The sequence below is a fragment of the Spea bombifrons genome, chromosome 1 (genome assembly GCF_027358695.1).
Source record: "Spea bombifrons isolate aSpeBom1 chromosome 1, aSpeBom1.2.pri, whole genome shotgun sequence".
Lineage (NCBI taxonomy): Eukaryota > Metazoa > Chordata > Amphibia > Anura > Pelobatidae > Spea > Spea bombifrons.
The window spans coordinates 6,001,149-6,023,191 of NC_071087.1; the positions used below are offsets into that span (position 1 = coordinate 6,001,149).

General features: G+C 49.0%; 1 protein-coding gene across 2 annotated transcripts in view; it reads left to right on the plus strand.

Annotated features, from left to right (window-relative positions):
* Positions 1–2,148: 2,148 nt before the first annotated feature.
* ATRN (attractin) overlaps positions 2,149–22,043 on the plus strand; it is a 53,400-nt gene continuing 33,505 nt past the window's right edge. For both annotated transcript variants that reach the window (XM_053458113.1, XM_053458112.1), the window contains exons 1-19: positions 2,149–2,454; positions 10,522–10,605; positions 11,366–11,479; positions 12,569–12,697; positions 13,250–13,452; positions 14,263–14,431; positions 15,004–15,094; positions 15,234–15,477; positions 15,899–16,082; positions 16,214–16,368; positions 16,633–16,717; positions 16,868–17,088; positions 17,270–17,391; positions 18,192–18,330; positions 19,525–19,694; positions 19,926–20,145; positions 20,479–20,664; positions 21,114–21,347; positions 21,836–21,973. In XM_053458113.1, coding sequence (XP_053314088.1) covers positions 2,282–2,454; positions 10,522–10,605; positions 11,366–11,479; positions 12,569–12,697; positions 13,250–13,452; positions 14,263–14,431; positions 15,004–15,094; positions 15,234–15,477; positions 15,899–16,082; positions 16,214–16,368; positions 16,633–16,717; positions 16,868–17,088; positions 17,270–17,391; positions 18,192–18,330; positions 19,525–19,694; positions 19,926–20,145; positions 20,479–20,664; positions 21,114–21,347; positions 21,836–21,973 — 3,061 coding nt within the window. In that variant the 5' untranslated portion in view covers positions 2,149–2,281. The remainder of the gene's footprint in view (positions 2,455–10,521; positions 10,606–11,365; positions 11,480–12,568; positions 12,698–13,249; positions 13,453–14,262; positions 14,432–15,003; positions 15,095–15,233; positions 15,478–15,898; positions 16,083–16,213; positions 16,369–16,632; positions 16,718–16,867; positions 17,089–17,269; positions 17,392–18,191; positions 18,331–19,524; positions 19,695–19,925; positions 20,146–20,478; positions 20,665–21,113; positions 21,348–21,835; positions 21,974–22,043) is intronic.

A 22,043-nucleotide genomic window follows, 5' to 3' on the forward strand; every position in this document is an offset into this window, starting at 1 on the left:
GAACACACTTCCGTAGCATAAACACGCGTGCTTCCTCCTTTTCAGACTACGTTGCAGCACGCATGCACCTAACACGCCTTGAACATTCCTTTTGTCTGTGTCTCAGGTTTATAATATGGTGAGAAGACAAAGCCTCTACATGTACCGGCTCACAATGCATTGGTATTAGTGGATTTTAGGACAACCCATTGTCCTTAAAGGGTTAAATGGCACAATAGATACTTAACATAGACTTTGACGGCAGAACCATTCGGCCGTCTAGTCTGCCCATTTTTCTTGGTGTAAGGGGTTAAAACCCCTATCAGTCTTTGGTCAGGTCCCATAGGGAGGAAAGCTGTATGTCTATCCCATGCCTGTTTATAGTCCCTCAGTGTATTAGCCTCCACCACTTCTACTGGGACACTGTTCCATTTATCTACTACACTCTCACTAAAGTAGTTACATCTAAGCCTCTGACCCTCTAATCAGAGAGCGACCTCTTGTTCTACAATTGTTCCTCCTTGTAAATAAGCTTGCATTGTGTATTTTGTGAATCCCTAGACGTATTTAAATGCTTCTATTGCATCACCCCCCCTTCTTTCCTCCATGCCGTACATATTAAGATCCTTTAACCTTCCCTGATAATTTCTGTCCTGTGAACCACTTACCGTTTTTTTAGGTCTCCTCTGAGCTCTCTGCGATGTTTGTCGATATCCTTTTGGAGATGGGGTCTCCAGATCTGTACGCAGAACTCTAGATGAGGCCTGACCGGAGATCAGAACCCCCTCCCTGCTACTAATGCCTCTCGCTATACAGCCCAGCACCCTGCGACGCTTTTTCAGACGCTTCATTGCATTGTCCGCTTACCTTTAACTCCTCAGAAATAATTACTCCTTAGTCTCGTTACTGACAGCACAGCCACCAATGCTTTTTTCTGCTTTGGGAATAAGTGCGTTATTTTACATTTATTAACATTAAACTGCAGCTGCTGTATTCTCCACCATTCTTCTAATTTACTTCATTCATTCGCCATTTGAGTTGTTCTACCCTGTTACAGACCTTTGTACCATCTGCAAAAAAGACAGATCAAACCATTAATGCCTTTTGTAATATTATGAATAAAAATATTTAAAAGTTCGGGTCCCCATACTGATCCCTGAGGTCCCCACACTAGTGACAACCCCTTATAGACACCATTAACCCCAACCTCGTGCCTCCTGTCAATCAACCATCGCCTTATCTATTCAACTATCCTGGCATCCAAACCCATAGACATCCAAACGGATTTATTCCATTCAATGGCACCTTTAAATGATAATAGATTGTAAGCTCCCGGAGGCAGGCCTCCTCTTCGTTACCGTATTTAACATTTATTAATCGTATCATTAATGTTAATGTTGTCATTAACTTTGTCTGTCCCCTTTGGTAAAGGCACTAAAGGACCCGCCGCCCCTCTATGAATAAACGTATAATAGCGGCAGATCTTGCGAGAGAAAGAGTCCCTGTTAGCGGGAAAACATTGTAAGCGTTGCTCCCCCTTATATAAGGGGAAAACAGCGCTACGGAATCTGCTGGCGCTATATAAATAAATGTAATGTACTCCAGGCCATCCAATGCCTCGCGGGCCGCGTTCACGCCCCGTCGGTGCTCAGCATCCAGCTACGTGACCAAAGATTCCGGCCTCCACCCGTGAGAACCCCAACCTTTCATTTCTTTAATTTTTTTCTCGGTGTGTACCCTGCCTTTTTATATAAACCATTTAAAACCTGCTGCTCATTCATTTTACATGTTACAGGGCTGTGTTCGTCGCAGAATCCAAACTCTGGCACTTAGTAATGAACTCGTTATATAAATTGCGCAGAACGGGACGCCAGGACATCATGCGGCACAGGCTGCTGTGAGAGGCCATGTAGGGTCACCCAGCTGAGGAGAAACACGGTTCCCATCTCTTGGGATTTCCAGCGTGGAACGCGCCGTACAGGTCACGCATAACGCTGCGTTCCAACTGCTTCCCTTACGCAACACTAAACTCCGCCCATCTCCTGGCAAGTCTACAACGCTAAGCTCCGCCCGTCCTTTGGCATTTTTGGTCAGGTAGGCCCCACCCACCCTCTGGCAGGACTCGAACTCGCTTGGCTCCTCCCACCTTCTGGCAGGCCGCAGCGCTTACCTCCTTGTGTCCTGAGTGCATCTCACTTCCCTCTCCGGTGTCGCCGTCCGTGCATCCGCGGAGAGTGTCCTGTGTCCGCTGGTAGCCCGGCTGGGGAGCGCATTGCCCAGGCCGCCCAGACAGCTCGCCGACATGCATGGCCGGGGGGTGCTGGCCGCCCTGCTGCTCCTGCAGGTCTCCGTGGCCGCCAAGGAGTGTGAGAAGCCCTGTGTCAACGGAGTGTGCCAGCAGCCGGCCGGGGACAAGTGTGTGTGCGAGCCCGGCTGGACCGGGGACCAGTGCCAACACTGCGGGGGCCGCTTCCTGTGAGTGCCCGGGGGCCACAGGGGGGTGCGGGGAGGATATGTATAGTGGGTTTGATGTGTGCATTTTGGGACCCTGTGTATCCCCTGGAGAGAGCGGAGGCCCCCCTGTGTGGGAGTATGGGGGGGAGAGAGCCGGGGGACACCCCTCTGTCGTTGTATAGGGGGCTCTGTGGGTGTATAGGGGGGACACCCTTCTTTTGGTGCATAAGGGGGCAGCAGGGGGACCCCTCTGCGGTCGTATAGGGGGGACCCTTCTGTGGTCGTATAGGGGGGGGCCCTCTGTGGTCGTATAGGGGGGGGCCCTCTGTGGTCGTATAGGGGGGGCCCTCTGTGGTCGTATAGGGGGGGCCCTCTGTGGTCGTATAGGGGGGGACCCCTCTGTGGTCGTATAGGGGTGAGAGTAGGGGGAGCACTATATGTGTGGATAAGGGGGGTGAGAGTAGGGGGAACCCTCTATGTGTGGATAAGGGGGTGGAGAGTGGGGGAGGACACCCCTCTGTGGGTGTATAGCGGGGGGGAGTGGGGGAGGACACCCCTCTGTGGGTGTATAGCGGGGGGGAGAGAGCAGAGGGGGACCCCTCTGTGTATAGGGAATGGGGGGATTGGGACCCTGGGGGGGTAGTTTTGTGTTTAATGCCCTCGGTGGGACTGCGGCTACTTTTACTGGGTTCTTCAGGCCATCTGTTTAGGGGAAGGGACTCCTTGCAGTGGGGGGGTTTATTTATATATGCTGGCGGGGGTGGGGGGTATGACAGGTACTGTGTGGCCAGCGTCGGCCCCTCTGTGGACAGGTTGATCTGACGCTCTAAGCTTCGGTCGTTATTATTGAGCTCCTTGATACGGAGGAGGAAGTTGAATTAAACGGTTGGCGACCTTTGTGAGCGTTTGCTTGATGACATCATCAGTGTTATTATTATTATATTTCTGTTTATTTTCTGTCACTTTTCCCAAATCCCGCGGCTGTCGGGACGGGGAGTCGGCTGAAGCTGCAACGTTACAAAAACCTCACGATACGTTCCTGCGCACAGCGGCGATATCATGACTTTATATATCGCCATCCTATATCGCCATCTTCCGGTACCTCTGCCTGGCGTCTGTTCCATGCACGCACTACATATTCACCCTAATTCATGTGAATTATATATATATGTGTGTGTCAATATATATATATATATCCCCTCGTGCTTCTTGTATCTCCACCTTCGTAATTAACCCATTGTGAACCACTATATGGGGGTGTATTTCATTCTGCGTTATGAAGGGTTAGCCCCACCGAACCTCGGCAAGAAGGTATGAGCTGGCCCTGTATAATGTATAATTAAACCAGTACGCACAGTGATTTACTGATACGTTATGCACCTGGTAGAGGAGCTCGCTGGGGGGGGGATTGGCTCTTCATAATGCGGAATAAACCCCCCGTTTAGTAGATCCGGCCCCCAGCTGCGTATACGGGGACTCCAAACCCAAATTAGGGACGTCTCCCTTTGCTGTTGTGGGGAGTAAATGAGGTGAATGCAGGTACGGTGGGGGGTTTTCATGGCTAGTAGTCCGGCTAACGGTGGCAGCTGCAGCGCCGGTGATGAATCCTGGCCGTCCCCGGCCCCCGTGCGCGTGTTAATGCGTAGTTAATCCTGCCACTGACTGGCCAATTAGATCAGCTAATCGGTGACAAGAATTGCCGGACCGTGGCGGAGGGGGGGGAGACTGCAGCGCTGCAGCTTCTACTTCAGGGAAATGCTTTTTTGTTTGGAGGAATGCGTATGAAAGTCCCCGGTGTTAGTGTGACTCGGGGTTATAACATGCGCTGTATAGCGGGAGTCTCGGGGACTTTAAACGGTCTCTTCGGAGAGCGTTCGCTCCGTGCCGTGTAGAGATACGTTTCCACGCGGTTACACTCTGATGTCACGCTGGCGCGCGGCGGTCTGGGAGCACGGTGTATGTATGTATGTATATTATTCCCCAGGCAGCCCCGAATTGTACAGAGTGATGCGAGAGGGACTGGTTAGACAAATGCTCCATATCATACTGATTGGGGGAAATAATGGAGTGGCTCGGTCACAATCACCCCTAAGGACTCCGTGACTAATGGAAGCCTATGGATGGACAGACTTCATTAGCATCAGCTCAGTGTGGTGTTTGAGCCGGGAAAGTCACCCAAAATATCACATGACTGATTAAAAATAATAAATTATGTTTTACCAGAAGGGAGAGCTGAGATTGGCCGGCCCTGTATAATGTATAATGTAGTCTCTGCACCCATTGAATTATACATTATACAGGGCCAGCTCAGAAACCTGCTGGAGAAACCTGCCAGTGTTGTTCCTTAACAGTGAATACTGGAAGGAAATGAGGCGCGATTTCCCTGACAGCTCCCTCCTTAGTGAATAAGCCCCCCTTCTCACAGATAGAGCTGGGCCGGCGTGCGGCTGATTGGCTGCGTCGGGTTCTAGTAATTAGTGGGACCCCCCCTTTAATAAACGCTCCGGATGTTTCCGGGAGGGGGGGCGGATTCCGGGGGTTTATTTAATTTGTCGGAATTCTCCGTTCCGGAGATGTCGGCCGCACCGCGGTTAGCAGATGAAGGGGTTAATCTGTCGGTATCGGGGGGGGAATGGAATAACTTTATTGACACGCCTGTTTGCATGTTGCGTGTGGATAGCGACAGGCGTGTAAGCTGTTTGCACTTTTTTAATAAGAATAGGCGAGCGTCAGGACTTTGAACCTTTCGCGTGTCGCCCTCCTTTAACCCCTCGAATCCCGTGAGCGCCGCCCGTTATAAAGCGCTGCGGTGTGTTTACGACTCTTCATACCAAAGTCCTGCGCGGCGCGGGGATCGCTTACGCTCGTTACACGGGGTCACAAACATATTTTCATTCCTCCTCCTCTCTGACATCGCGTCTCGGTTACAGGACGGCGAAGCTTTCATTCCTTTTAATATAGAGGCTTAGATGCAGTGTAAGGGACTTTTATTGTACTTATAGGGTAGTGGATAAGTGGAACAGCCTCACAGCAGACGTGGTAGAGGCTAATACAGTGAGCTGGATAGGCCAGGACTCGACTACCCCCTGGTCCTGCAAAGCCCTGAGGATTAAGACTTGCCACGGCTGCCATCGGAAATCCGACACCGGGTTATGCGTGGGGTGCCGGAATTACGTTGGCAGAAGAGAAGTGGCTTGACGGGGGGGTTGTGTCACGTATGTCGGGGTGTATACTGCGGCATCAGAGTGCGTGTGTCATATATTTATAGTGTTGGCCAGTGTGTGTAAGAGTGTGGTGTTAGCATGTATGGTGCTGTGTGTGTTACAGTATAGCATTAGCATGAGTGTGTGTCAGTATATAATGTTAACATGTGTGTGTGTGTATTAGTATATGGTGTTAGCGTGTGTGTCAGTATATAGTGTGTATGGTGTTAGCGTGTGTCAGTATATAGTGTGTGTTAGCGTGTGTGTCGGTATATAGTGTGTGTATTAGCGCATGATGTAAGGCGTATATATGTGAAAGCCGGCGTGATGTAAGGCGGGATGTAAAGCCTCGCGTGTCGGGTACTCGGCGACCTCCTGTCCGTGTAAGCGGAGAATGCTGCGTGTCTTTTACTTCTCCCCCTGATCTTCGGATCCGTGACGATGTCGTGGAGATTTCCGGCAGGGCTGCGTTGTTCGCGGGACATCCGGACGTCGTTCTGGGATCACGCGTGTAAATAAAACATGAACGCTCTCTAGTGCGCCGCGTGCAGCCGTGTTGGGGTTAAAGGGACAGTCCAGCACTTTAATGCCCCGCGGGTGATGCCCCCCCCGCACATGTAATACCGTATTACAGCTCACGCAACCCCCCCTCTGAATTTAATATAAACCGGCCCATGCACCGTCTGCCTCTGGCGTGTGCACCGTGTTACACGCGCATGCACAATAAAATGCCGTTAGTGGCGCTGCGTGTAATACATGCAGCCGTCTCTTGCCTTCATGCCTCCTGCAAAGTTTTCCCGAATCAACCGACGACTTCAAAAAGGGGGAAGCCTTCCTGGGGAGGAATAATTGTGCCGTTCTGATGTGCTCTGTTATACTGTATGAGGTGTTGGAAAACCGTACGACGTCTCGTGTCATTTTCCATCATGTTTCATTTTATTTGAATTAGAGATTTTTTTATTTTTTTCTGGAGATGAATGCATTTTATTATTGGAATTGGATTATTTTTTATATATATTTTTTATTTATTTATTTTTTTTTCCGTTACGTTTTCGTGTTTTGAACGAATTCCAGGAATGTGAAGCAGTCGCCCTTAACAGTTCCTAAAAATAAAACGTCAACAAAATACTGGAAACCGCTTCGTTCTGCCCTCTTAACCTCCGCGGATTCCTTGAGTCCGCCCCCCGCCTCAACTACTTGTTACGTTCTGCTTACCTTTTGTACAGCGCCGCGGAATACGATGGCGCTATCTGAGGATCACTGTACTCTATCACTTGTGTCTCTGCTGTATCGTTATCGGGTGCTGACGCGTGATAGGCCAGGCCCCTGTGATGTCATGGCCTTATCTTAGGGGCTTATCAGCTAAATATTTGGCCAGCGTTTGGCTCCACCTCAGGAGCTGTTAAAGGGACAGCCGTGTCCTTGCGGCTGTAGTACCTCTACCACTTCTGCTGGGAGGCTGTTTTCTCAGTGCATGGTTCGCTAAACGAAGCTTAGCTGAAACTGCTGTTTGCCTATTTTATATAGTGCCGTCCTATTCCGCGGTGCTGTACACACTTCTGACCCATCTGCCACCAGGCAGGTTATGTCGGGGACGTTTAAACTCGCTCTCTTAAGTAAAATCTGCAATTTATATAACTTTAAAGCATGAGATCTGATGTCCGATATGAAATCTTCACCCTCTTGCCGAGAGAACGTGAAATTATCCAATAGGAAAGAGCGAGACGGCGTTTAATTATTACTTTATTGTATACCCGCTATTGCTATGGTAACAGAAGCTGTGGAGACGGCGATCTCAATACTATAACAGCTAAGATTCTACAGGCAAAATCCTCATTTAATATCATTTTATTGTGTTTATATATTGTTTTATATGGCACCATCAAATTCCGTAGCGCAGTACAAAGGATGATAAGACATGGCATGTGTTGCAGTTCGAGTACAGAGGAAATCTGTGGTCTTTTCCTTCTCAAACACCGCACTGAGCTGATGCTTTACGACGATGCTAATGAAGTCCGTTCCTCCATAGACTTTCATTAGTCAGAGTCCTGCTGGGTGATTCAGACTGAGCCGTTCTTTTTCTCACAGGCAGTGTGATAAGGAGTCGGGGTGTGTAGTAGATCGGGGATCAGATAACAGAGAGATAACTGTGGGATAAAAAAGAAAGCAATAGTATTTTGATAAATAACAAACAATGGGGGATTTCCTTTTAAGTTCTATTTCCAGACATTGGCTGCTGGCGGAGGAGTCCCGGGGTAATGAAACGGTCACTAGGCAGAGGCGGTAATTGGCATAGATCAGGGTGATGTATTTGTCTTGCGTGTTGGTGGTCATACCGGACATGAGGGGGGGGGTCTCCAGAGTTCTGCGAGGTCAGTTACTCTCCTGCGTGTTCATTAAACGGATCCTGTTTGCGGTGGAGACCTCCGAGGTCTCTTCTTCTGATGCTCACAGTGCACGTCACAAAGCGGCCCTGTATTGAAATGGCTTGGCTTGTAGTCCTGGGGGCCGTAAGATGCACTGCGGGGGGTTTATTAACGTGAATGACTCCCTCCGCGCCCTGAACCCGTAATAAAAGCATGGCAGACAGGGGGTTAATGATGCCTGATCGTTATCTGCTGATTAACCCCTTCACTCAGGGGGTTCTCCTCTCTGACCCCCCGAGGCCGGGACGTGTTTTTAGTTGTTTGTCTGGAATTCCCCCCCAGACGGAATTCTCTAAGAATCTCAAGAGCTTCTTCAGAAAACTCAGGTTGCTTTAGAGATTTAGAAAGCGACGTGCGGGAACGTTTTGTGTGTTTTATTTTATTTTATTTTTCGGTTGATTCGGTAAACGAGACATTAATTTCCTAATTTCTAACTTTTTGTAAAAAAAAAAAAAAAATAAAGTTCGAATGCTTGGAGCCTTTTCAATAATATCATTGAAATTTTTTTTTTTTATTTACTACTTTTTGCTGCTTTTAAAAACAAAAAAAAAAAATTTTCTTTTTTTTAACATGAGCTCCGATTGTAATTATACGGAAACATTTAAATTTAACGTTTATGTATCTTTTCATTACATTCTGAATAAGGTAACTTTAAAAAAAAAAAGCAATTTTTATAATATGAGACAATCCCAGTCATCCACATTCTGTGTTCCTCTAGATTGTAAGCTTGTGAGCCGAGCCTTCTTTATGTAGTATATCAATGCTGGCTTTTCCAAGACCCTTAGAATGAATGGACTTCAAATAATAAAAATTACTTAAAAAAATAAAAAAAAATGATGATAAAAAATGAGAAAATATTGATAAAAAATGATCCCCCCCCACAATGATCTCAGAAACAGAATAAAAACACAGAAAAATAATTTCTGGTTCCACACTCGCGCGTTGCGTGTGACGTGGTTTTTTTTTCCCGCAGGTTAAGGCTGTGTGGTTTTTAATAAATTCACAATTACTTTTTGACAGGAGCTGTCGGTTTTTGAATTAAAACAAATGTCTTGTTACAGTCAGAGTATATGGTTTTGTGTAATAAATTGCTTGTCGCCTGTTAAGGATTTTTGACGTTTATATGTATAGAAAATCGGTAATGTAGAGAATATAAGGAATGAAGAAAAAATCCCCCCCACTGTATTGGCCCCAAGCACTTCTGCTGGAAGGCTGTTCCATGAATCTACTACCTCCTCCTCTGTGAAGTGAAAGCTCCTTTCGTTACCGCTGCTATGGAAGTTTCTGTGCTGCTCGGTGAGAGTGGATTGTGCTTTTAAGCCGCTTTGCTCCGCCAGTCATGACCAATTATTCTAACGCTGATGATGAAATTACTGGCGAGCCGTGATTGGCTGCGGCTGCTGGACCATATGCTCTGCGCTGTGCGGCCTCCCTGTATGTATCGGTGCTTTTGTGTTAATATCTTGCAAACGCAGTAATAGCCGTGATATTTACTTTATATAAACCCCCCCTTTTTTTCATTTACTTTTTTTGTTGTTGATGGGAGTGTGTGTGTGTGTGTGTGTGTGTGTATATATATAAATTGTGTGTTTAATATTGCCATATTATATTTTTATGGCTGCTTTGATTTTTTTTTTTTTTTTAGTGATACATTTTCTAGAAGTTTTTTTATAGGAGAAATAATAAAAAAAAATGGAGATAGTTTTTTCTTTTTTTTTTTATTATGCGTTTTGCACACTTTTCATATTTCCTCCCTGTTATAATATGTTTAGTAAAGAATACTGCATTTTTCAAATATGAGTTGTAAAGTTTTATTGTGTTCTGTGCTTTGCGTTAGGTCACATAAGAAAATCCTAATATAAAATATAATTAACACCCCCCCGATTAATATATTGCATGATAAGGGGTTTTTTTTTTTTTTTTTTTTTTTTTTTTTTTCTTCTTGTACGTAAATCATGGTTTCACACCCGGTGGGTGCGAGCGTGGGAGGGCGAGTGGGGGAATACACCGTGTAAAAGGCATGAGGAATAATGTAGGGACGGGAACGTGACAGATGGGGTATTATTTTGGGGTATCTCGCTGTCGGGGCAGACTGGTGATTCGCGCTGCTTACCAGTATCAGCACAGCTAAACCCAGTCTGACTTTAACCCCCGGTGTGCTGCTGGGATAGAAACAGGGAAAAGGGCTGAATGTCCCTATTAGCAAAAACCCCAAAACCTCTTTTTTTTTTTTTTTTTTTTTGCTTTATTGTTGCTCGCCCTCTCCCCCGGCCGGTGTGTGTGTGGGGGGGTGAGGGTTGTTTTTGGGGTTTTCAGGATGTCGGTGTATTCGGTGCTGTGCGGGTACAGTCACTGGTGATGGGTACATGTAATGTTACGCGGGTACCGGCGTGCGTGATAAGAATGGTACGCTCCGCGTGTGATTGCTGCGTCTGATCTGCCGCTTTCCTCTCTTACAGGTTGACCGGACCTTCGGGGTTCGTGACCGACGGCCCCGGAAACTACAAATATAAAACTAAGTGCACGTGGCTCATCGAAGGGAGGTGAGTGACCACTTTAGAGTCTCTACGTCTCTCCCTGCCCCCAGTGTAGCTTCCCTCCTCTGTTAGTTCTTGCCACTGATTGGCTTCTTGAATCAGCCAATCATTGGCAGGAAAGCACTCCAATCCCAAATCTACATGGGGGGGTGGGATTCTGCAGAACCCCCCTTTACGTCTGCAAATGGTACAACCCGGAAGTATAAATGTTCCTCCCGGCCGCGTTAACGTGATTGTGGCGGCTGGGTTTAGTTGTCGGTGCCGTGTCTCACGTCCTTCCGGAACCTGCGGGGGACGTTTTGGTTCTCTTTGGAACCTTTCTGATTAAAATAAACATGTGATGACGTAACGGGGAACATGCGCTGCCCGACTCTAATCTCTGATCCCCGTTAGACTTTGAGCCGCTAGCGCGGTGTTTGCCCCGGAATATGTACACAGAGATAGCGTGTTTTCTTTAAATGTCATCCCCGTGTGGTAAAGCACATGCGATTACATAGATCTCCGTGTGTTATCGGCTCTTCCGTGGGAATAAAGCCACGTGTGTTCGGATGCACGGGAAGGGGCTGCAGCGTCGCGCATGTACACTGAGAAAGACATACGCGTGCGGCTGGAACCCCGGAATCTGCCCTCGCTTAATATCATCCCGCCATCCCGATATAGAGTTCAGATTTACAGCTTCCCGAAATAAATCAACTCTTAATGCCAATGAAATAGTCTTAAAACGTACGTTTTTTAATATATTCCCTCCGTTTTCCGCCTTTTCCAGACCAAACACAGTCCTGCGTCTTCGTTTCAATCACTTCGCGACGGAGTGCAGCTGGGACCACCTCTACGTCTACGACGGGGACTCCGTCTACGCCCCGCTGGCAGCCGCCTTCAGGTGAGAGGAGTCTTATTATATTTATATATATTATTATACATGTCTGTGAATGCAGTTACAGGGGCAGCCTCGCCAATTAAGAATGCATGTTAAAGTGCGTTGTGACCTTTAACCTCTATGATGGGGGGCGGGGCACATACCTTTAGGAGAAGCTGCAGCTCTCTTGTGCTGGTTTCGTGCTGGCGTGATGCCCGGCGTGTGCCTCTCATGGGCCGGATTCCCCTCTGTTTCAGTGCCTTGCAGGGGATAGAGGCTCTGCAGACGGCTTTTGGGACTTAGTAAATAACCCCCTTGAGCCTGGGGGCGGGGGGTGGTAGGGTGTTGGCAGAGTCCGGCTCGTTGACATATTGTAACTCTGCGTGACAGTATCTGCTTGAGCGCCCTCGGCTTTCCCCCGCCAGCACGGTCTGATTTATTCCAATAATGCCCCGATTTTGTTTCTGTTTTCATTCATTAGCAGGGAACGCGTTTCCTCTTGGCCGCGCTGCGTATGAATTAGCAATTCATGCCGACTCCAGACCGTCGTAAGCGCCTCGCAGACATCGTTAGCACAGAATAAGACGGGGTCCGGAACGAGTTTCACGCTGAGCGCGTCTTTCGTTAATCTTCTCCACCGATCGGGGATTTATTTTGTATTAGTATCTGGAGCGGAGACGACGTCGTCGGGGGGGGGGCGTCCCGGGGGATTAGTGGATCTTGTGCAGCGGCCGCGTGTATCTCGTGTCCGCAGATTAAGCGAGTTATCGGCGATGATGGCTAACGGAATTGTGTTAGATTGCAAGCTTTTGGGAACACTTGGGTCTGCTCTTCGGACACGCTGTATGATATAATACACGGGAATCAGAGCCCTACGGGATCCCGGACATTTTTAATCTAATGCAACGAGGAATCTCCTTTGCTGCGTGTAAAGGGTTAATGAATGAAGGCATTTATTGCTCTTTAAAGGGGCGCTGCAGTCGTGTGCGCTTTAATGCGTATGATGGCTGCGCGGCCCCTTTTAATGTTTGTGGGGTCTGTAAATACAGGGGGGGGATTCTGCAGAGTGCGCACCGTTTACCCGATGGTTTTTTTGGCTGTTTCCCTTCTCAGCGGGCTTATTGTTCCGGAGAAAGAAGGCAACGAGTCTGTCCCGGAGGTGGCGGTGACGTCAGGGTATGCCCTGCTGCATTTCTTCAGTGACGCCGCATACAACCTCACCGGCTTCAACATCAGTTACAAGTAAGAGCCCCGGCAGCGGCCAGACATCTGCATGGACGGAGATCTGGAGGTAGTCCATGCGCAGCCGCCGCTGCGCCTTAAGAGTGATCGCTTTAAAACGGTGGACTTTTTTTTACCCCAGTTCTAGTTTTTGCCCCATAATATTTTTTTAGGCAGCTGCATATCAGCCATTTGTATGAGTTCTCCCTCTATCTGACCCAAATGTACTAGACAACCCCCCAACTCCTTATCATACCGCCTGTGGGAAATAATAGAATGCCTCAGTCTTAATCACGCAGCAAGACACTGACTAATTAAAGTCTATAGAGGAACGGACTTCATTAGCATCGCCATAAAGCATCTGCTCAGTGTGGTGTTGTAGCACAGAGAGCCAGCTGAATATCACTGACTGACAGCGATGCAGCGCAGGAGCTCTGTGGATGAAGTCTCTAATACAGGGAGATCTGCCGCCCAGTAAAGTGGTACAGGGGATGCCCCCAGGGGCTAGTCACCTTAGTCCCGAATGTGCTGCTGCCAGACCTCTTGAAGTGTGTCCTGTTTTTTTTTTTTTAGCATCGATGTTTGCCCCAACAACTGCTCAGGCCGGGGGCAGTGCGTGCGCGGCAACAGCAGCGGCGTGTCCTGCGACTGTGCCGACTTCTGGAAGGGGGAGGCCTGCGATATCCCGTACTGCGTGGACCACTGCGGCCAGCCCGAGCGCGGGGTCTGCAACCCCAACGGCGCCAAGGAGTGCGCGTGTCACGCCGGCTGGCAGGGTGAGTTTATTATATATGTATATATGTATGTATATACGTGTGTATATTTATATGGATGTATGTGTCATGTATACGAAAGCTGGGTAGTCCCTGTAATATTCTGAAGCGTCCTTCTTGCAAATGCCCCTGGCTGACTGAGGAGGATGAAGGAACACAGGGGATTTGCCCCAAAGAGGGAATGGACATCCTAAGTAGGGACAGTTGGCAGGTATAAGGTAATACTCTGCCTGTCCTGCGTGCATCTTAGTTTCGCCTCTTATGTTCGTTGTCGGGACCCTCAAGGAAAAGGGCGATTGTGTGTGAGAAGCAGTTCTGATGAAAAGTGTCAGCAGTCACCATGGCAACCGATCCCGTCGATGCTCCAGTGTTCTTTAATCTGTTGGGAGCGGGGTGACCCTGTATGCAAATGAGCTGCTGTGTTTAGACGCGGGGCGTAACACGAAAGCGGGTGTTTTTCTGCCCCGGTAAATTTAAAGGGGAGCCCGCGTTCCGCGTATATTTTTTGCTTCGTGAAACACGACCTGTCCAGCAGGGCCGGTCTGAGGATAACGAGGCGCCCCTTGCTTTTTAAGGCTGATGGTCGCCTAATGTCCCGCGCAGGTATAGAAATGTCACGAGGTCCAAAGCAGTAGGTGACCCGCGACGTAGTCTTTCTTCGCTACGCTTGTGTTCCGTTGCATCGTTGGGTTGATCGTGTTACGCGTGGATGGCGCGGGGTCTCGTGTCTACTGTTTGTATTATCATCATCATCGTCGTTGTCGTCTCTTTCCTGTCTTAACCTTCCTGCCGTTTATTGGATCTGTTCCTCAGGACCCGGTTGTTCGGTCCCGGTACCGGCCAATGAGTCCTTCTGGACCCGCGAGGAGTACTCCATCCCCAAGCTGGCCAGAGCGTCTCACAAAGCCGTGGCGGTGAACGATGTGATGTGGATCGTGGGAGGATACATGTTCAACCATTCCGACTACCAGATGGTTATGGCGTGAGAACCACATGAGTTTTTATTCCCGGGCAGGGGGGGTTTAATTAATTGCCCCTGCATAGCGTGGCTGCTTTGTACCCTTAAAGGGCTTCCTTCCCCATTATGAATGGCCCACTCCGGTGAGCTTCTCTTGCAGGAACCGCTGAGCTGGCCCCGTGTAATGCGGAGTTGGAATGGGCAGGTTTTGAATGTCACCCCCGTGGTTTAAATACACATTATACAGGGCCAGCGAGGGGAAACTCTGGAGTTTGCCTTCGTAATGCAGACGATGATCGAAGAGATGTCTAACTCCCAGTTTATGCCCCTGCCGCGTAAATACGCGATGAAATCCTCTTACTATCCGCCGTACGGACAGCTCCCCGGCTGTTAGGGGACGGGCTCTTTAACGGGGTCTTTAACGTGGAAACCATGCCCTTTAAAGGTCCTGATAGTGTCTGGGAGCCCTGTGGCCCTAAACGACAGAGGCCGATACCTCTACCAAACACAGCAACGGTATCTGACCTTTTTCCACCCTCCTCCGTACCCCTGATTGCCCTGTAACCTGCAATAACTATTAATATGTTTGCACACAGGTATGACCTGACTTCCCGCGAGTGGCTGGCGCTCAACAGCTCCGTGAACTCGGTGGTCGTACGATACGGACACTCGCTTGCTTTGCACCAGGTACCGGAGCGCTGCATTAACGTATCGCGCCGTTTAGTCAGCGCACGCTCTCCGTGGCTCTCGTCGCTGACCGCGCGATTAACGATAACTTGTTGACTGTTTGGGGACGTCGTTCTGAAAGGGAATCCTGTCTCTCTAGGAAAAGTTGTACATGTACGGAGGGAAGATCGACGCCACGGGCAACGTCACCAACCAGCTGTGGGTGCTTCATATTCACAACCAGTCTTGGGTGCAGATGTTCCCCAAGGCCAAGGATCAGTACGCGGTGGTGGGCCACTCAACCCACATTGTTACCCTGCGGGACGGCAGCCCTGTTATGCTTGTGTTCTTTGGTCACTGTCCTCTCTATGGCTATATCAGCAGCATCCAACAATACGACATAGGTAAGCAATAACGCACCTGTATGTAATAACCGGCGCTCCAATCCAGACCTCTATAGATATATATTATATATATTACTTGTCCGAAGTCTAACCCCCCCTTATAAAAAAAAAAACAAAATTGACAAAAAAAATCTATCTATATATATATATATATATATATATAGATTAACAGCAATCATACTCTTATCATGCCCAGGCAACCAGTACATGCTGTAACCTGGGCATGATAGGAGTGTGATTGCGCCTGGGCGGTACAAGAGACGCGGCCCTCTCTTTAACTCACCCCTGGGAACACGGGGCTATGGGAAAAGTTACCTGGCTTGCCGGTCGGCAGATAAAGATCGGTTACTTTTCCTAGGAGCCGTCGTTCTCCAGCAGTTTTTGGTACAAAACTCTTTTTCTTTGTTGCCTTTCTCAACAGAGAGGAATAAATGGGAGAGCGTGGCCACCGAGGGCGCCCTTGTGCAAGGAGGCTACGGCCACAGCAGCGTTTACGACGAGAAGACGAGGGCCGTTTACATACACGGCGGCTACAAGGCTTTCAGCGCCAACAAGTTCCGCCTCGCCGACGACTTGTACAAATACGAAGTGGACACTCGCATGTGGTGAGCGATGATCTCCTGTGATGGGGTTGGGGGCAATACCAGGTGTGGGGGGACACCAGTGGTCCAGCTCTGTCGTCTTCTGAGCTTCCCGCGGTTGCGTGGATTACTTATTTGATTTCCTCCATTTTCAGGACCATCTTGAAAGACAGCCATTTTTTCCGCTACCTGCACACAGCCGTCATTGTCAGCGGCACCATGCTCGTGTTCGGCGGCAACACTCACAACGACACGTCGATGAGCCACGGGGCAAAATGCTTCTCCGCGGACTTCATGGCGTATGACATCGGTGAGGACCTGAAAGCAGGCAGAGTACATCGGACCGCCAGAACCCCCCCATAAGCGGCTACAGAATAACCGCCGGCGACATACGTCCTTGGGTCGCGAGCAACGTGATTTATAGGTCACATGACCAGCCATGTCACCGTAGCATGAACTACGGGTAGTTTTTGGTCTCGGAGAAATACATTTCTCTCCGTTCCGAAAACAAACTAAATGGTTAATTTTAAAGCTACGCATTTTTTTTATTTTTTTTTAATTTATTTTTTATTAGCTTGCGATCACTGGTCGGTGCTGCCGCGTCCAAACCTTCACCACGACGTCAACCGCTTCGGTCACACAGCAGTACTCAGCAACGGGTAAGAGGAACCGACAGAATTTACTTCGTGTGCCGCCATGTTTTTTAAATATTAAAATAAATTAAAACATTTTAATTGTTTTAATTTTGGTCTTGCTGATGGTGATTATTTTGTCATCCGACGACCCCCCCCCTTTGTTTGTTTTTTTAGCTCGATGTACGTGTTCGGCGGGTTTAACAGCCTCCTCCTGAGCGACGTTCTGACGTTCACCTCGGAGACCTGCGAGGCTTTCACCGCCAACGCGTCTTGTCTGGAAGCCGGTCCTGGAATCCGATGCGTCTGGAACAGCAGCTCGTCCACGTGTGGCCCGTGGGAGACCGCCACCCCCGAGCAGGAGAAATCCAGCCTGTCTCGCTGCCCCACTAAATCACGTATGTGCCCCCCCCCACCCCCTGGAATTTCTGTATTAAATCTGATTTATTCATAAATTCAAAGCCCCCCCTTTTTTTATATATATATATATATATATATATATATATATATATATACATTTTTTTTGTGCTGTAGTTTTTGAGAGTATAATTGATGTTTTGGAGATTTCAGGTGTTGCAGATGCAGATACTGAGAAGTGTGATCAGTACACGGACTGCTCGAGCTGCACCGTGAACACCAATGGCTGCCGCTGGTGCACGGATCAGTGCATCTTGGCTACCCACAACTGCACAACCGGACAGGTCAGTAGGAAGCGCCGGCACTGGAATGGAAACATCTTAATGTTAGCTTCGGTAGTTTTTTTTTTTTTTCTTCTTCTTCTAGGAATTTAACATCCCTAAAATTCAAACATTTAGTACTTTCTTTATCTAGTTTTGTGTGTGTGTTTTTTTTGTTTTCTTTTTATCACTGGCGCAGGACTCAGGTGATCGGGTATATATATATATATATGTGTGTGTGTGTGTCTGCCTTTTGCAGTTTTGTGTCCATTGAAATGGCTGCGGATTGCGAGTAATTTCCCTTTAAATTGTTTAAAATAACTCCAGACTTTTGTTTAGAATGCCTCGGTTTTATTAACCACGAAATCAAAAGTAGAAAAGTAATTTTCTTGCTCAGCTATTAACTCCGGCTTTGTCATATCCGCTGCACATTATATAGTTAGTGATTAGTTATTGGTTATAGTGCGCTCATCTGACGATTAGTGAGACAGCTTTATATCACCGCATATCAAGGCGGATATTAGAAATGTAGAATGTGACGGCAGATCGGCCCCTCCGGCCCCCATCTAGTCACCAGTTTCTCTTGCTGTAAAGACTCAAACCTTAATCAGTCATATTCCTATCCCATGCATGTTTAAATACCCTTGCTGTATTACCCTTTACCACTTCTACTGGGAGGCTGTTCCACTTATCTGCCACCCTCTCAGTTAAGTTCCTTGCATTGCCTCTCAGCCTCTGACTCTCCAGTTTCAGATTCTGGCTTGTTCTTGCGTTTCTCCTCCTGTACGGTGTCAAATCCCTTCTGACGTTCTGTTTTCGTGCAGGGTTTTGTCGCGTCGTATGAACAGTGTCCCAAGAATAACCCGGGCTATTCCTGTAATAAGAAGACCAGCTGCAAGAGCTGTGCCATGGATCAGAACTGCCAGTGGGAACCCCGGAACCAGGAGTGCATCGTGCTGCCAGGTAGCGCATAGAACTGCAAGGGTTAAACTCTTCCAGCGGGAGTTACGGAGTTAAGCGGCCTGAATATAAGACAGTCATATGGGGGGGTCCAGCTTCACTCTCACCCCCTACCTTCTCCGCTTCTCTGTGTCTCCAGCAGCTCCGCTTCTGTTCTTCAGTTTTCATTCCTTTTCTGCTCCTCAGCGGTATCCGCTCCGTTATTCAGGTACTTGTGCCAAAGGGTGGAGTCTCGGGGACACACCCCTCCTTATGGTGCACGGAGGCCCCGCCCTTTTGCACAAGTACTCCGGGAGTCCTGGTCACCGGAGAGAAGCAGATGAAGAAAGAAGACAGAGGCAAAAAAAGGTGGAACTGCGGGAAAGGAGACCAGGGCACGGAAGCCGTTGGTGGAGAGGGCAGGGAGACGGTGGCACAGATCTGGGGTTTTCTAACCATCCATTACTCTTTTAAACGTAAACTTGGATCAGAGATCACAACGTGTCATTGGAACACAGGAGTGATGGGAGTGATAAAGGGTCATTGGAACACAGGAGTGATGGGAGTGATAAAGGGTCATTGGAACACAGGAGTGATGGGAGTGATAAAGGGCCATTGGAACACAGGAGTGATGGGCGTGAGAAAAGGGCCATTGGAGCACAGGAGTGATGGGAGTGATAAAGGGCCATTGGAACACAGGAGTGATGGGAGTGAGAAAGGGCCGCTGGAACACAGGAGTGATGGGAGTGATAAAGGGCCACTGGAACACAGGAGTGATGGGAGTGATAAAGGGCCACTGGAACACAGGAGTGATGGGAGTGAGAAAGGGCTATTGGAACACAGGAGTGATGGGAGTGAGAAAGGGCCATTGGAACACAGGAGTGGGAGGGATAATCTAGTCTGCCGTTTCTCCTGCTTTAAAGACTCAAACCTTAGTCGTTGGTCTCGTCTTAGATTCAGGAGCCGTATGTCTGTCCCATGCATGCTTAATACCCTCACTGTATTTCCTTCTACCACCTCTGCTGGGAGGCTGTTGCACTTGAATTACATCTAAGCCTAGTTTTACATTGTGACCTCTTGTCCTAACGTTCCTCTGCTTGTTCCTCTGGTATCTGCTCCACGACCGGCCCCAGCTGGCTATAAGGAATTGAGTTATATATTTAGCTGCGGAATAATTTGTTAGGCTGGTGATTATTATGTTTTTGTGTCTGATGGCAGAAAGTATCTGTGGCGTCGGCTGGCATCTGGTCGACGGGTTCTGCATGACAATCAACGACGCCAAGCATAACTACGACAGATCCAAGCAGGTGTGCCACAACTCCGTGCTGGCCTCGCTCACCACGCAGAACAAAGTGGACTTCGTAGTGAAGCAGCTGCAGAAAATGCAGGTAATACCCCGTGCGGGGGCAACTCTTCTTCCAGCCTCATTCTATGGCGGCGGGCAAGTTAAAAAGGGATGCTCCAGCCGCCCTAACCCTAGGGATCTGCAGGCAGATTCTGTCTGTATTAGAGCCCCCATTAAAATCTGTGGTAGTTGATTTTGGGAGGGGAGCACAGTCTGTTTAATTCCCCGGCCCGTCTTGCCGTTTTCACCTTGCCTCTTTTGTTTGCCACGTTAGCCGAAGAGCAACCTCACCCCCTGGGTCGGCGTCAGGCAGATCAACGTGTCCTACTGGTGCTGGGAGGACATGTCTCCCTTCACCAACACCACCCTGCAGTGGCAAGCGGGGGAGCCGAGCGGCGCCGGGTTCTGCGGGTACCTCGCCGAACCGTCCACGACGGGGCTCAAAGCCGCCAGCTGCATCCAACAAATCAACGGAAGCGTCTGCGAGCGGCAAGGTGCGTTTGTATGCTGTGTGTCCGCTTCCTGAGACAGGAAGCAGGTGGGAGGGGCTTCTTGGGAGAAAATGGCGGCATACATGCAGATCAATTATGGGGAAAACACGTTTAATGAGTGAGACACTCCTGTGTATTTAAGTCTGCGAACATTGGCGTGTGGTTGGCTGCTACACCTAAACCATCCCTTCAATTTGGGGAGGAAGAAGTTCTCTGCTTCTGTTACTGGGAGAATCCTTATTTATAGCCGGTCCTGTTAGTTTAAATAGACCTAGCTGCTTGTGTTGCTTAACCAATGAATTCACCCGGTTTCCCCTCTTGATTGCTCCCATCTAGCCAATCACAGCGCCAAGCAGTGCCGGACCCCGTGCGCCTCCAGGACCCAGTGCGGCGAGTGCACCAGCGCCAGCTCGGAGTGCATGTGGTGCAGCAACATGAAGCAGTGCGTGGATTCCAGCGCCTACGTGGCCTCCTACCCCTACGGGCAGTGCATGGAGTGGTACACGATGAGCAACTGCCCACGTACGTTGTATAGAGCCGCAGGCCACGGGAAGCCCCCGCTCACTCGGCTCTTTTCATTAATCACTGCCACGAGGATGCAGCGGCGTGAATATTTTCTTATGTCTTGCGTGCCTCCCTGTTCCCTCTGCCGAAGGGCGAGAGTCTAGAACAAGAGGACACCCACGAAAGAGTTTTTTGTTATATATAGCCGAGAGGGTTGTGGATACCTGGAATAGCTTTCCAGCGGAGTCTCTATGGGAGTTCATTGGCGGACAGACTTAATGTGGCGTTTAGATGAGGGATAAGACGGGGAGACGGTGCCTGTAAGTACCAAGCGGCTTTAGCAAGGAGTACGTCTGCCGCTCCTCGTTGGTACCCCATCCCAGTAAGGGTTAATTCTAGCAGTCTGTGTATGCATCACACGATGCTAACGTGTTCCGTGTTCCAACGAGTCTTTGTTGCCCTTGCAGCGGAGAACTGCTCGGGTTACCGGACGTGCGCCCAGTGCCTGGAGCAGCCCGGATGCGGCTGGTGTACGGACCCCAGTAACACGGGCAAAGGCCAGTGCATGGAGGCGTCTTACCGGGGCCCGATGATGGTGCCCAGCAGCCCCGTGGCAAAGTATACGTACCAGGAGCCGGTCCTGAACGTCAGCATGTGCCCGGCGGAAAATAACTACAACTGGTCTTTCATCCACTGTCCAGGTAAACCAAGTCCTGCCGGTACCGCTGCTTGTCCTGAATCCCAACCCCCTCTCCGTCCCGTTACGTTTGCGTCTAGATTTCAAAGCCCCCCTATTGCTTATGGCGATAACTTATTAATCTTTTGGAATAAACCAAGTATTTTTTTCCTGCCTAATACATAAGTACTATTTTGTAATTTATGTAGCGTCTATGGCATGGACCCCATTTATCACCATTATCTGTCCTGATTCCTGCACCAGTTACACACTTAGTTAGATACTGTCAGTCATGTGGTATTTTGGGTGACTTTCCCGGCTCAAACACCACACTGAGCTGCTGCTTTATGGCAATGCTAATGAAGTCCGTTCCTCCATAGACTTCCATTAGTCAGGGTGTCTGGCTGGGTAAATGGGAGTAGTTTGGCCACGCCAGGCATTGGCGAGCGGCATCAAAGTCTGTGGAAGGTTGTGTGGAGCTTGCAGGAATAACACGGCCTCCCTCTTTCCCAGCGTGTCAGTGTAACGGGCACAGTAAATGCATCAACGAAAGCATATGCGAGAAGTGCGAAAACCTAACGACGGGCAAAAACTGCGAAAACTGCATATCGGGATTCTACGGCGACCCAACCAACGGAGGGAACTGTCAGCGTAAGTATGACGGGGGTCCTTCCTATGTACCTGCTCGTGTAATCCGCGGATGGGAAGGGTTAAATACTAG